The 16129-nt window shown below is 44.3% G+C and overlaps 1 protein-coding gene across 2 annotated transcripts; it reads right to left on the bottom strand.

The window, feature by feature from the left end:
- Positions 1-751: 751 nt before the first annotated feature.
- Positions 752-13621, bottom strand: LOC115144472 (sodium/myo-inositol cotransporter-like). Of its 2 annotated transcripts, XM_065024239.1 has the most exons (3): positions 13416-13621; positions 3283-3466; positions 752-3206 (listed from the first exon to the last, which is right to left on the bottom strand). In XM_065024239.1, exon 3 carries the CDS (start codon positions 3190-3192, stop codon positions 1069-1071), a length of 2124 nt encoding a protein of 707 aa, XP_064880311.1. In that variant the 5' UTR covers positions 3193-3206; positions 3283-3466; positions 13416-13621; the 3' UTR covers positions 752-1068. The 2 variants fall into 2 exon arrangements, with proteins under 2 accessions (XP_064880311.1, XP_064880305.1); XM_065024233.1 differs by having other exon boundaries at positions 752-3466.
- Between the last annotated feature and the right edge of the window lie 2508 nt (positions 13622-16129).

Here is a 16129-nt window from a genome sequence, read left to right as displayed (position 1 = left end):
TTAATGTATTTGAAATACTTATTTGAATTCAGAGTATTTTGTCATTTGACTTACACTGGGCTGAACTAGTATTTTCAAAATACTGTAATTTGGATTGTCAAAATAAAAAATACTTTTCTATACCATTTTTGCTAGCGGTTCACATTTTGTGGCCCCTCCTTCACCCTGCGTTGGTATCAGAAGTCTGATAGCACGATGGTGTGATAAAATTGTCTGCTAAATGAATGAATGTGTTTGTCATCGGCAAGGACTTGGGAGTTTTATTTGGGATTAAAAGAAAGGGAATAGAGCTAGGCATAGTCCTAAAGGAAAACCTGGTTGTCTGCTTTCCAACAGACACAGACACAAATCCACCTTACCGTTCAGCAGGACAATGGCCTAAAACGCAAGGCCAAATATACACTGGAGTTACTTACCAAGACGATATTGAATGTTTGAGTGCCCTAGTTACAGTTTTGACTTAAAATCGACTTTAAAATGGCTGTTTAGCAATGGTCAACAACCAACTTGACAGAGCTTGAATAATTTTTGAAAGAATGGGCAAATATTATACAATCCAGGTTTGCAAAGATCTTCGAGACTTACCCAGAAAGCTAGAATTGCTTCCAAAATTAATTCTAACATGTATTGACTCAGGGGGTTGAATACTTATCTAATGAAAATATATTAGTGTTTTATCTTCCATTTAACTTGTTGTGAATTTCTTTCCACTTGGACATGAGTATGTAGGGTAAATCGTTGACAAAACAAATGACAATTCCATCTATTTTAATCCCACTTTGTAACAACAACATTTAGAAAAAGTCAAGCGGTGTGAATACTTTAAGGCACTGTACCATATGAAATGTAACATTACATACTAGATTTATGTTTCCTATGTTACGCCTACCCCTGAGTCCATGTTGGAGGACCACCAAGGTTGGACATTTTTGTTCTAGCCCAGCTCAAGCACACCTGATTCACTGGGCTTGAACTTTTGGGGTGGCGTAGGAAACACTTCTTTAGATGTCACATGTAGACATATTACATATAAACTATATTGTGTATGTCACAGGTTGAGATCCCCTCCTACAGAGAGAAGTAGATGAAGAGGAACACCCCCACAGAGCAGACCAGCACCAGGCCCATGTTGAGGATGAGTCTGGTTCTGGGGGTCTCCTGGAGCATCTCCTGCAAAAGCCTCTCTTCCTCCTCGGCTGATCTGGGCCGGGTCTTAGCCGGTTCCTCCTTAAACCCACAGAACCACTCTAGAACCCTCACACACCTCCCCTTCTCCCCTCCTACTCTTCCACAGCAGACCACCCAAGGCTTTTCTTGGTCTACTGCCATTCCGGTGCTTGAAAAGGTCGGGTGGCCGCCATTTTGGAGATTAGATGGAGCCTCCATATAGGATAAAGCCTCCACCCCATTGACACCATTATAGAGGTCTTTGGTCGTCTTCTTGTCCATGCAGCCGTTCCCATTGACATGGGTCTTAGTTTGGGGGTTCAGCTTGCTCATCTCCTCGTCTCTCTCTATGTTTAGGGTTGTGTTTCTTTGGTGTAGCCCCCAGAAGGTAGTGGTGCGGACCTGCTCTATGCTCGGTGGAGGGGTGCAGAGGCTAACCACCACAGCCACCAGGCCTGAGATCCAGAACAGCCCGGCTGCCACGTACATGAAATGGACGTCCTTGACAAAAGATGGCCGCTCGTCCGGTTCATCGCAGTGTGGCTCTCTGTAGACGAACGCAAGCACCAGTCTCGTGGCACCCAACGCGAACCCCACTATGCCACCCCAGAACGCACCAGTCTCGTTGCAGCGCCGCCATAGGACGCCCAGCAGGAATAGGGCAGCGATGGGCGGGGTCAGGTAGTCAGACACTTCCTGGATGTAGTAGAACATCTGGCCTCCCTGCATCTCGATGATGACAGGAACCCAGGCGATGCTGATAACCACCATGAACACCACGAACACACGTCCCACCACCATCAGCTCCCTCGACGACGCCCGCTCCCGCGCCATTTTGTAAATGTCCAAGGTGAAGATGGTGCTGGCGGAGTTGAAAATGGAGTCCAGGTCGCTCATGAGCGCTGCGATCATCACCGCCATCATCAGGCCACGCAGACCCACCGGCATAACGGACATCACCAGGCGGGGGTAGGCGATGTTAGAACACCCGGCCCTGGATCCACACACCTCCATGCAGTGTTCTGGGCTGATACACGCCAGCTCATCTGCAAACAGGATGCGGGAGATCATCCCGGGAATGACGATGATGAACATGGGCAGGATCTTGAGGAAGCCGGCCATTAGTGTGGAGCCTTTAGCGTGGGAGATGCTCCGTGCGGCTAGCACCCGCTGGACGATGACCTGGTCGGCACACCAGTACCAGATGGAGGCCGGGGTCTGGCCAAGGAGGAAGCCCGGCCAGGGGAGGTCCTTGTCCAGCGGGCCCCTTAGGATGCGCAGGGAGTCGGGCTTGGGCTCCACGTGGCAGGAGGGGATGTAGGTGAAGTTGGAGGATGCTAATATTGCTGTGATGTTCGGTCTGGCTTCCATGTACTTGGTCCGCACCCCTTCCAGGCCACCCACTTTTACCAGGCTAATGGCGGTTAGGCATAGCGCACCACCAATCATCAGGAATGCCTGGAGGGTGTCGGTGTAGATGACTGCAACCAGGCCCCCTGTGACGGTCAGCAGCGCGGTCACGGTGATGAGGAGGATGATGGACAGATAGAGATTCCAGCCCAGTGACTCCTGGATGAAGAGCGCTCCGGAGTACAGGTCCACAGAGAGCTTGGTGAAGATGTAGAGCAGCAGAGAGAGAGCAGCGAAGTAGACCTTGAGCCGTCGGCCGCCGAAGCGCTTGGCCAGGTACTCAGGCATTGTGTAGACCCCAGAGTGGATGTAAACAGGGATGAACACCCAGCCCAGGAGCTGGAGGAGCAGGAGGGCATTGAACTCCCATGCGGCGACTCCAAACCCGCTAGCCGCCCCGGACCCTGCAAGGCCAATGAAATGCTCGCTGCCAATGTTGCTGACGAACAGAGAGGCACCAATCATAGCCCAGTTCATTGATCGGCCGGCCAGGAAGTAACCGCTCACAGTGCTCCGATTGGCTTTCATCATGGCGAAGAAGCCAATGGCAAGGACCAGGATGAAGTACAGCACCACAACAACGATGTCCGCCGCCTCCATGGTGGTGGGAGCCATCTTGGATAATACTTCTAAAGAGAGTTATTGAGGAGTTACGTGATATGGTTGCTAGTGATATGGTGATATGGTTGCTTTAGTGATCAGTACCCTTTCAATTTAAGTTCCAGTCTTTCAGTTGATTATGAGAGATTCTCAGACACTGAATGCTTGGATGCTGCAGGCGAGTCTGGTCCAGTTCAGGTCTTGGTGAGGTATTCCCACAGCAAGGCACCCTAAGGGTTGATGGGGAATACTGTAGGTTGGAGGTAGCAGCTCATCTGTATCGATGCTCCTACAATAGAGCATAAAAACACACAACAGATCAGGGTTAGAAAAACCAAAGAAATAGCAGGTAAAGATAAACTGGTTGTGAGTTGTGGCAAAAGTCTTAATTAAGTCGTGGCTGGGTCATTGGCCAGGAACATTGGTTTCGCTGACTTGGTTGGCCACTAAAAAACCTCAAAAGCTATAAAAGGGTCAGAGTGAAAAAGGCATTTGGGAACCACTGATCTATAGCACATAGCTAACAGTATAGTAGTACTAGTCTTGTATGAGTTTTGCACAGTTCAATGGGTGCATGCATATTTACCCCTACCAGTCCCACCCTCACGCATTATAGCTGTGTAAACAGTCATCCAATTTTAACACGCAGTAGCTGGATCTTCTTGTGTCAGATGGATGTACATATTTGTGGTTGTCAGGTTTGACTCAGATTTATGTCAAAGTTCCATAGGGTGTCTTTTGTTCATCTGGGTTATTTTGAAGAGATACATGTCACAAAGGGATTAATGTGTCTGAGTTATTGTTCGCCCAAATGTGTGCTCCTTCCACAACCAATAGCTCTGGTGTGTTTATGGGACAGTCAAAGCCTCGCAGGGCTATGGACATAGGGATGCGTCTGTTACTGACATTCATTCTAAATGTGTCCAGGCAAAGCCTCGCAGGGCTATGGACATAGGGATGCGTCTGTTACTGACATTCATTCTAAATGTGTCCAGGCAAAGCCTCGCAGGGCTATGGACATAGGGATGCGTCTGTTACTGACATTCATTCTAAATGTGTCCAGGCAAAGCCTCGCAGGGCTATGGACATAGGGATGTGTCTGTTACTGACATTCATTCTAAATGTGTCCAGGCAAAGCCTCGCAGGACTACCACACCACATTAAATTGGAGGATAACCCCAAGCGAAAGACTTGGCAGTAAAGGTGAATAAGTTAAGGACATTTTTGAACGATCACTAATTCTGATCCAAACTTTCCAAAAGTGTCATTAAGGTTCATCTTTCTCTCTGGCTTTATCTGGTGATTCCAGATAGACAGAATATATGATTGATTAGCAGTGTTGAGGAGTAGTGAACTACACGTAGTTCTACCAGTAATTGAACTACATTTACTATATAGTAATTTAAATTACTACATAGTAAATGTAGTTTACCACTACCCTCCTGCAAAATGTAGTTGTTGAACTTAATTCAAATGTCGGTATGGTTTTCAATAGTGAATGACTTTTGTGCCATGTAACGGTGTAGCTAACTACTGAAACTACACTACTTTTTAATGAGTGAAGTTGGCAAGAATTTCCTTTTTCTGAATCAGACCTGCCTAATTCTCACTTGAAACATAGTTTATGTGTTTAATAGTGATGGATTCTGGGTTCTGACTCAAACTTGGAATAGTGTTAATTATCAGGTATCCTATTGGAATATTGAGTGCCATATTCTAGGGTCTAGACCAGAAGTTAATGGTTATCTGTAGGAGGAATGAATATGGTGGAGGCAATTAAGCGTGGAATGTATTGAGTAAAGGAAGGGCAATCATATGGGGCAGGCACTGATAAAGATGGAGAGATGTGGTTTAGTGAGGAAGGGGGCCGAGGATATGTCAGGTCACGTTAAGGGAGAAGGAACAGTTTATGGCCACATCACTTAATTTCCTGCCTAGCAATAAAGATGTCATGTTTAGAGAGAAGGAGGACGTCACCCAAATTGGGGTTTATATACTACCACTGGTGGAACCATGTCTTTGTCTTATGCAGCTGTATGACCCAGTGGGTGAATAAACTTGGTTTGAGCTTTATTAAGCATCCGTGAGTTTTACTAGGTTCATTTAGAACCTAACAATAGGCTAAATGACACATTCTGCAAACATCGAACTCCAGAATAAAGTAGTTTGGATGTAGTGAACTACTTTTTCAAAGCAACTTTAGTTAAGAAAACTATATTTTTCTTAAGGGTCTCTTTAGTATAGCATAACTTCTTTGAGTATGAAGTAATTGTTAGCTTGGTAAACTATATTGTCAGAGAAGCTTCCCCAACACTTTTGATTAGAAGCGCCCCAAGTCCCCTAGACACTGGAACTCATTGGCTGCCTCAGGACACCATGTGGGAGAGATGCTAGCAGGTATCGGAGGCCTTTATTTTCAAGAGGACTTTGATGTATAGTTAGAGTTTCTGGGAGTTTATCTTTTTGAGTGCAAATTTATGTGAAATATTAGCTTTTTCTAACCAGTGTGTGAAACCTATTATTGCACGTGTGCTTTTGCAGTGTTTTTCACTATCAAGTGTGAGGAAGCACTCATTAAATGGTTGAGAATGACACAGGTGTGACTTATTGGCATGTTTAACCTAAGTAGCATTTCTATTGGTTAATTGCCTGGTCCCGTGATATACATTTTATACACTGAACAAAAATATAAACGTAACATGTAAAGTGTTGGTCCCATGTTTCATGAGCTGAAATAAAAGAACCCAGAAATGTTCCATACGCACAAAAGCTTATTTCTCTCAAATGTGCACAAATTTGTTTATATCCATGTTAGAGAGCATTTCTCCTTTGCCAAAATAATCCATCCATCTGACAGGTGTAGCATATCAAGAATCTGATTAAACAGCATGATCATTACACAGGTGCACCTTGTGCTGGGGGACAATAAAAGACCACTATAAAATGTGCAGTTTTGTCACACAACACAATGCCTCTCATGTCTCAACTTGAGGGAGCATTCAATTGGCATGCTGACTGTAGGAATGTCCACCAGAGCTGTTGCCAGATAATTTAATGTATATTTTTCTACCATAAGCCGCCTCCAACATTGTATTAGAGAATTTGGTAGTATTTCCAACCGGCCGCACAACCGCAGACCACGCGTAACCACGCCAGCCAGGACCTCCACATCCGGCTTCTTCACCTGCGGGATTGTCTGAGACCAGCCACCCAGACAGCTGATGAAACTGTAGGTTCCGCAAACACTGTCAGAAATCGTCTCAGGGAAGCTCATCTACGTGCTCGTCGTCCTCACCAGGGTCTTGACCTGACTGCAGTTCAGCGTTGTACTGGACTTCAGTGTGCAAATGCTCAGCGTTGATCGCTGCTGGAAAAGTGTGCTCTTCATGGATGAATCTCAGTTTCAACTGTACTGGGCAGATAGCGTGTATGGAGTCGTGATGGGCGAGTGGTTTGCTGATGTCAACGTTGTGAACAGGGTGGGGTTATGGTATGGGCAGGCATAAGCTACGGACAACGGACACAATTGCATGTTATCGATGGCAATTTGAATCCACAGAGATACGGCGACGAGATCCTGAGGGCCATTGTCGTGCCATTCAAACAATGCCATTTTTCAGCATTATAATGCGCAGCCATGTCGCAAGGATCTGTATACAATTCCTGGAAGCTGAAAATGTCCCTGTTCTTCCATGACCTGCATACTCACCAGACATGTCACCCATTGAGCATGTTTGGGATGCGTGTTCCAGTTCCCACCAATATCCTGCAACTTCGAACAGCCATTGAAGAGGAGAGGGACAACATTCCACTGGCCATAATCAACAGCCTGATCAACTCTATGCGAAGGAGATGTGTCACGGTGCATGAGGCAAATAGTGGTCATTCCAGATACTGACTGGTTTTCTGATGCACGTCCCTACTGTTTAAGGCATCAGTGAACAACAGATGTATATCTGTATTCACAGTCATGTGAAATCCATAGATTAGGGCCCAATTAATTTATTTCAATTGACTGATTTCCTTATACACTGCTCAAAAAAATTAAGGGAACACCTAAACAACACAATGTAACTCCAAGTCAATCACACTTCTGTGAAATCAAACTGTCCACTTAGGAAGCAACACTGATTGACAATAAATTTCACATGCTGTTGTGCAAATGGAATAGACAACAGGTGGAAATTATAGGCAATTAGCAAGACACCCCCAATAAAGGAGTGGTTCTGCAGGTGGTAACCACAGACCACTTCTCAGTTCCTATGCTTCCTGGCTGATGTTTTGGTCACTTTTGAATGCAGGCGGTGCTTTCACTCTAGTGGTAGCATGAGACGGAGTCTACAACCCACACAAGTGGCTCATGTAGTGCAGCTCATCCAGGATGGGACATCAATGCGAGCTGTGGCAAGAAGGTTTGCTGTGTCTGTCAGCGTAGTGTCCAGAGCATGGAGGCGCTACCAGGAGACAGGCCAGTACATCAGGAGACGTGGAGGAGGCCGTAGGAGGGCAACAACCCAGCAGCAGGACCGCTACCTCCGCCTGTGCAAGGAGGAGCAGGAGGAGCACTGCCAGAGCCATGCAAAATGACCTCCAGCAGGCCACAAATGTGCATGTGTCTGCTCAAACGGTCAGAAACAGACTCCATGAGGGTGGTATGAGGGCCCGAGGTCCACAGGTGGGGGTTGTGCTTACAGCCTAACACTGTGCAGGACGTTTGGCATTTGCCAGAGAACACCAAGATTGGTAAATTCGCCACTGGCGCCCTGTGCTCTTCACAGATGAAAGCAGGTTCACACTGAGCACATGTGACAGACGTGACAGAGTCTGGAGATGCCGTGGAGAACGTTCTGCTGCCTGCAACATCCTCCAGCATGACCGGTTTGGCAGTGGGTCAGTCATGGTGTGGGGTGTCATTTCTTTGGGGGTGCCGCACAGCCCTCCATGTGCTCGCCAGAGGTAGCCTGACTGCCATTAGGTACCGAGATGAGATCCTCAGACCCCTTGTGAGACCATATGCTGGTGCGGTTGGCCCTGGGTTCCTCCTAATGCAAGACAATGCTAGACCTCATGTGGTTGGAGTGTGTCAGCAGTTCCTGCAAGAGGAAGGCATTGATGCTATGGACCGCCCGTTCCCCAGACCTGAATCCAATTGAGCACATCTGGGACATCATGTCTCACTCCATCCACCAACGCCACGTTGCACCACAGACTGTCCAGGAGTTGGCGGATGCTTTAGTCCAGGTCTGGGAGGAGATCCCTCAGGAGACCATCTGCCACCTCATCAGGAGCATGCCCAGGCGTTGTAGGGAGGTCATACAGGCACGTGGAGGCCACACACACTACTGAGCCTCATTTTTACTTTTAAGGACATTACATCAAAGTTGGATCAGCCTGTAGTGTGGTTTTCCACTTTAATTTTGAGTGTGACTCCAAATCCAGACCTCCAAGGGTTGATAAATTTGATTTCCATTGATAATTTGTGTGTGATTTTGTTGTCAGCACATTCAACTATGTAAAGAAAAAAGTATTTAATAAGAATATTTCACTCATTCAGATCTAGGATGTGTTATTTTAGTGTTCCCTTTATTTTTTGAGCAGTAACTCCGTACAATCATTGAAATTGGTGCATGCTGCGTTTATATATTTTCTCTCAGTGTATAATTAAACCCCCTTGTTTATGGACGCGTTCCTCTGCCCAGACGTAGTTGACGCCTGCCAGATAAGTATTTTACGTATCAGCTAACCACATATGTTACGGCAATCTGTCAGTTGGACAGTGAATGACGTGATTGGTTGATGCATGCAACGTCTGAGCAGGTGAACAAAACCTTTGGCTGTGTCCGAGAAGATCAAAACCTTAATGTACAGAGCCTTGCAAAAGTATTCATCCCCCTTGGCGTTTTTCCTATTTTGTTGCATTACAACCTGTAATTTAAATGGATTTTTATTTGGATTTCATGTAATGGACATACACAAAATAGTCCAAATTGGTGAAGTGAAAAAAAGTACATGTTTCAAAGAATTCTAAAAAAATACAAAACAGAAAAGTGGTGTGTGCATATGTATTCACCCCCTTTGCTATGAAGCCCCTAAATAAGATCTGGTGCAACCAATTACCTTCATAAGTCACATAATTAGTTAAATAAAGTCCATCTGTGTGCAACCTAAGTGTCACATGATCTCAGTATATATATATATATATATATATATATACACATACACACACACACATATATATACACACCTGAAAGTGTGCAAAACCACTAAAAGCAAGCGGCACCATGAAGACCAAGGAGCTCTCCAAACAGGTCAGGGACAGAGTTGTGGAGAAGTACAGATCAGGGTTGGGTTATAAAAAAATATTCAAAACTTTGAATCAAATCAAATATAATGTATTTATATAGCCCTTCGTACATCAGCTGATATCTCAAAGTGCTGTACAGAAACCCAGCCTAAAACCCCAAACAGCAAGCAATGCAGGTGTAGAAGCACGGTGGCTAGGAAAAACTCCCTAGAAAGGCCAAAACCTAGGAAGAAACCTAGAGAGGAACCAGGCTATGTGGGGTGGCCAGTCCTCTTCTGGCTGTGCCGGGTGGAGAGTATAACAGAACATGGCCAAGATGTTCAAATGTTCATAAATGACCAGCATGGTCGAATAATAATAAGGCAGAACAGTTGAAACTGGAGCAGCAGCACGGCCAGGTGGACTGGGGACAGCAAGGAGTCATATGTCAGGTAGTCCTGAGGCATGGTCCTAGGGCTCAGGTCCTCCGAACCTTGAACATCCCACGTAGCACCAGTAAATCCATTATTAAAAAATGTTAAGAATATGGCACCACAACAAACCTGCCAACAGAGGGCCACCCACAAATTCACAGACCAGGCAAGGAGGACATTAATCAGAGGCAACAAAGAGACCAAAGATAACCCTGAAAGAGCTACAAAGCACCACAGCGGAGATTGGAGTATATGTCCATAGGACCACTTTAAGCCGTACACTCCACAGAACTGGGCTTTATGGAAGAGTGTCCAGAAAAAAGCCATTGCTTTCAGAAAAATAAGCAAACACGTTTGGTGTTTGCCAAAAGAACTGTGAGAAACTCTGCAAACATATGGAGGAAGGTACTCTGGTCAGATGAGACTAAAATTTCACTTTTTGTCCATCAAGGACAACACTTTGTCTTGTGCAAACTCAACACCCCGAGAACACAATCCCCACAGTGAAGCATGGTGATGGCAGCATCATGCTGTAGGGATGTTTTTCATTGGCAGGGACTGGGAAACTGGTCAGAATTGAAGGATGGTGCTAAATACAAGGAAATTCTTGAGGGGAAACCTGTTTCAGTCTTCCAGAAATTTGAGACTGGGATGGAGGATCACCTTCCAGCAGGACAATGACCCTAAGCATACTGCTCAAGCAACACTCAAGTGGTTTAAGGGGAAACATTTAAATGTCTTGGAATGGCCGAGTCAAAGCCCAGACCTCAATCCAATTGAGAATCTGTGGTATGACTTAGATTGCTGAACACCAGCGGAACCCATCCAACTTGATGGAGATGGAGCAGTTTTGCCTTGAAGAATGGGCAAAATCCCAGTGGCTAGATGTGTCAAGCTTATAGAGACATACCCCAAGAAACTTGCATCTGTAATTGCTGCAAAAGGTGGCTCTACAAAGTATTGACTTTGGGGGGTGAATAGTTATGCACGCTCAAGTTCTCAGTTTTTTTGTCCTATTTCTTGTTTGTTTCACCACAAAATATTTAGCATCTTCATAGTGGTATGCATGTTGTGTAAATCAAATGACACAAACCCTAAAAAATAATAAATTGCCAAGGGGGGGGTGAATACTTTCACAAGCCACTGTATCATGGATAAATTGGGACTGACTGATCTACAAATAATATGAAGTAGTTATTTATGAGTAATTATTTTTTATTGATCAGTCAGTAGGCAGTCACCTGCAATGTTTAACAAGCCCTATGTGCAGCCGCCCACAGGAAGTGATCCAGTACAGAGGCATGTTGGATCACTGTTTGCTGAAAGCTTATTATGGCGGGCTGATACGATTGGAGAAAGCACATGGTAAGGGCGCGTTCCTCTGCCCAGGCGTTGCTGACGCATGCCAGATCTTATAATGCTTGAATAGATTTGTTTAAAGTATCAGTTAACCACATGGTTGTGTTCCCCTGCTCAGGCATTGCATCCACCAACCAATGGTTGCGTGCCACGTGATCGACTGACAGATTGCTATAACATATGATGTGGTTAGCTGATACATAAAATACCTGTCCAGGCGTTGTAAGATCTGGTATGCGTCAGCAACGCCTGGACAGAGGAACACGCCCTTAGTTAATTACAGCATAAATTTGACCTGTCTTAGCGCTGAAGATGGACACCTGTTTGCTGGGCTGCGTCGCTTCCTGTGCCCCTTTTTGTTTGGTTTGGATGATTCTGATTTTAAGTAGCATGGTTTTTAAAGAAAAGTTAATGAGAAAATGTTCATTTCCATATACAATTGAACTGAATAGAGTACCACAGTACGAGTCATAATACCCATAAAACCTAGCGGTCAAACAAGGAAATGGTTCCAATCGTTTTTCCAACGAAACACAGCCCTTATTTGAAGTGCTCCTAAAAATGTCCTATGGGTATTATGACACCTCCACTGTCGGGTTCTATAGTGAAACCAAATTGAGAACATGCCGGAACTGAGAATTTGCTGAAACTGATTGAAAACCTTGCCTTATCATATTTACTTGCAGGATAACCATAAGTGACAGACAGTAAAGATTAATAAGTTAACGAAATGTTTGAACAATAATTTCTTATCCAAACTTTGCACAAGTGTCAATAAGGCTCATCTTTCTCTCTTGCTTTATCTGGCGACTCCAACATTATGATACAGTATTCATAATGTTTCTCTAAAAACTGGAGAGTAACCTAATGCATAATTGAAGCGCACCAAGGTCCCTAGACACTGGAACACTCCATTAGAACGGTGGAAATTCCGTGCGTAAAGTGAGGTGCACTAGCGCACAATCCAAAAGTGGTCACTAGACTAACAGGTTTAAGGTGAACTAACAGGTTTCAACTCATTTTTCAGGTGAATGTGTCACTTTCCACCTTGTAACATTGGGTGTAGCATCAGCTGGGTCCGGGCCACCGAGTGGGCAGTTGTGGAGCAGGAACCATTTTAGTTTCATGGTCTAGTGTTTCTTTGTGCCCTCCTAGGTTTTGCAGTCTCTCCCATGGGTGGTTCTGAGCGCAGGTGAGGAAGCCAGTCTCTCCCCTTCTGGTCCGAGAGACACTAACTGGCCTGGGGCATGTCAAGGTGCCTTGTGGGTGAAGGCTAAATTGCTCTAAAGAACTGGTTGGAGGTGTGTGGTCTGGTGATCTGAGGGCAATGTGCCAGCAATAGGACAGGTCAACACCACTATGGGAGCCCTGGCTGCCTCGGGACACCATGTGGTAGAGTTGCTAGCAGGTATTGGAGTCTATTTTTCCATGGGGACTTTGTTGTATAGTTAGAGTTTCAGGGAGTTTATCTTTGAGTGCAATTTGTGTGTGAAATATTTGCCTTTTCTAACCAGTGTGTAAAACCTATTATTGAACATGTACTTTTGCAGAGTTTCACTATCAAGTGCAAGGAAAAGCTCATTTTAGGTGAGTGAGAATGTCACCTGTGACTTATTGGCATGTTTAACTTGAGTAGCATTTTCTATTGGTTAATTGCCTGGTCATGAGCTAAATGATAGTATTTAAAACTATTTTTTTCCAGGCAGCTGCCCACAGGAAGTGACGCTATCCCGAGGCATGGTTATGCATTGTTCGCTGAAAGCGTATTACAACAGGTTAAATGTTTGGTGAGAGTACAAATGGAGACTGTGTTGCGAGGTTTGCTACACTGACTAAATCTAGATGGACACAGACTGATGGGCTTGCTGTGCCCCTTTGTTTGCGTTTGATTTCAAAGTAACGGTAACGACATCGAAATTAACATCGAAACCAAATTGAGAATGCGCCAGTACTGAGTGTTTCTAAACTGAGAATGTGCTGAAACTGATAGAAAAGCATGCCTTACAAAATAATTGTTAGTCACTTTTGTCTGCTTCTAACTTCACGCTGCCTACTCAACCAAGACTTCGAACCTGTCACTTTCCACGTGACAAACGCACCACTGTTTAGGATTGTTCTACAGTCTGACTCCATAATATAATTATGACATTGCTTGTACTTACCATTTTCAGCAGCCCTTCTCTGACTAATCTCTCCAACACCGGACTCGCGGCATCAATCACGCTCCTTCCTAGGCAGGTAGATTAGGTGTAATTTTTTTCACAGGTTGCATTCCAAATTTGGTTTGACAGCATAGTGCCATTTCTACGAACACGCCCCCCACCTTGCCTGTGGCGTAGATGCACGCTCTAGCCTCGAGTTTTCGCATAATTGGCGACGGACTTATTAGTCGCTTTCCTACAAATTGGCATTTCCCCATCAATGTTCCCATCAAATTGACTAGTTTATGTAAAGTCTGTGCTTGACGTGCACGCAAGTAACTTTCGCAGTTAAAGTCCCATTTCCGAAAAAAAAAAAAAGTTTAAATAGGTTTCCATTGCATTTTCAACTCTGATGGTTTTGAAACTAAAAATGTTGCATTATGTAATGAATGTGCGCGCTAGCCAGCAACTCATTCCGACATTTCTTGATGCCTTTTACGTGTGTACTCTTTAGATAGTTCCTAACCTTGCAGTAAATTAACATAAGCATTTCGCTATAACATATTCTAAACCGTCTACTTGACTTAACGTTGATCTGCAAGCACTTCCTTATACGTCTATATGACTTGGAAGTGTGTTTGTGCTCTGGAGGTCATGTGCACACCCCAGGGGTGCAACACCTTTGGCAATCGATAGTTCCAAAGATGCATGACATTAAAACACTTTCAGGGGTAGGCTACATCATTCTTCAGTTAGCCCTGCACATTACATCCTACTTGATGTTTCATAATAGCCCTACCTGCAGCCAGCGATGACAAACCAGCCCATGTTGTTGCTCTATTAGTTAATAGTTCATGTGGAACACCCTCATTCCCTCAAAGGGCTTAATCACTAAACCAAACAGCCTTTTAATTACGTTGGTCATTTAGGCGACGCTCTTATTCAGAACGATTTATAGGAGCAATTAGGGTTAAGTGCCATGCTCAAGGGCACATCAACAGATTTTTCACCTAGTTGGCTCAGGATTGTCTGAATAACAGACTGACTGGATACTGTCCACATGTCGTGGACTGTCACCTATGAAACCTCCAGAAGCACTCACTCCCTGAGTGACAGGCATGTAATTAGTAAATATCTTATTAGGCTGCCCATTACCCTGATGTGGACCAGGGATATGGCAGTCATTTTCTGCAAAGACACCATGAATATTGCATTTTTCATCCCTTAAATCACTGCTCATGGTATAAAGAAGGCTACTTAATTAAAACATACTTTGAAGTATAGCTTTTACTGAAGTTTGACAATCGACTACTTTTTCCACCACTGTACTTAAGTAGGCTACGTTTATTTTACGTTATAGGAGAAGCTCGTATTCAGAGCAATAACAGTTAAGTGCCTTGCTCAAGGGTTTACCAACAGATTTTACACCTACTCATCTCAGGGATTCAAACCAGTAACCTTTCAGTTACTGGTCTAACACTCTTAACCACTAGCCTACCCCTACCTGCCAGATACTTATAACCAGATACTGGGTGACGTTCACTTTCACTTGAGTCATTTTCTATTAATTATGGTATCTTTACTTTTCCTCCCTGCTAGCCGGGATCCTTGAGACGTCCGTTATGCCTTAATTTAGCCATTTAAAATGTAAACTTCAATGGGGTAGGGCCGTTCCATGGATCCCGATAGCACAGACCCTGATAATTGCTGGCTTTGACCAAGACAGCAATTTTCCCTGGAGCTGTGTGTGTACATCGCAGAGATCCATGCAAAAAACTGAATTTGATCAAACTGTCATTCACGGAATTGATGTGTGTGAGTTTACCTCGTCAAAATAATGCACTTTTGCTTGATATTAGTAGCAGCTACAAAGTATGAGCCAATTTTGTTGTGTGTCCTCTGCCAAGTGGTCTGGACCTTTATTGCGCTGGAGGCAGAGTCCCGTGGGCTACCAGCAGGGTCGCTGGTTCAATCAAATCCCACACTGGCTCTTCGCTCTCAATTGCTACAGTTGTACTGTGTAAAGACAGGCTTTACATTGCACCCAAGGGTATTATAATCTGCAAATGCATTGACAAATAAAACCCTGATGATCTCTTTGGAAATCTTCTTTCTTTGAGCTTTCTGTCCGTCAAGCATTCTATTTTCTTTATCTTACAGTTTTCTCATCAGTCTTGGTGATTGTCAGGTGGTGATTTTGCAACATTCTATTCTAAATTGCAGATTTACTCATAACCAGGGTTAGGGTTGCTATGTAATGAAGGTCTGATGTAGTGTCTAGACACTAGGTGGCAATGTTGCATTTCTAACACTATAAAATGCAGATGTCAAACCTTGAATGTCACTGTATGCATATACTGGTAAATCACTATGAAATGATAACACTGAATGGAGCAGACAGGAAGCACAAACCACAAACAGGAAGATACTATTTTTAACTTAACACGGTTATTCGGTTAAGGAAGCTAAATGTCTGTGGAATTGATAGAGATCTGTCTTTAAGGTGAAGAATAGTGAGCCAGTTGTTAAAGGTGCTCCAGTCCATAGAAATAGAATACTAGAATGTACATCAACCTTATGATGGTCCAAAGGTCAGCCATGGTTTTCCAGTGCTGTGATAGTGTAAAATAATTAATTTGAATAATGTATCTGCACGGAATGTTTATTAGCTAGCCAGACAATTTTAGAGGAATGGTTCTGTAAATACTTCAAATTAACTGCCAATATGCCAACAT

Source organism: Oncorhynchus nerka, linkage group LG2 (genome assembly GCF_034236695.1).
Source record: "Oncorhynchus nerka isolate Pitt River linkage group LG2, Oner_Uvic_2.0, whole genome shotgun sequence".
NCBI lineage: Eukaryota > Metazoa > Chordata > Actinopteri > Salmoniformes > Salmonidae > Oncorhynchus > Oncorhynchus nerka.
Note: the sequence above shows the minus strand (reverse complement) of the source record. Positions and strands in the feature narration are given on the sequence as shown.

Coding starts and splice junctions, on each gene's coding strand:
- LOC115144472 (XM_065024233.1), bottom strand. CDS start 3,192: ATGGCTCCCACCACCATGGAGGCGGCGGACATCGTTGTTGTGGTGCTG.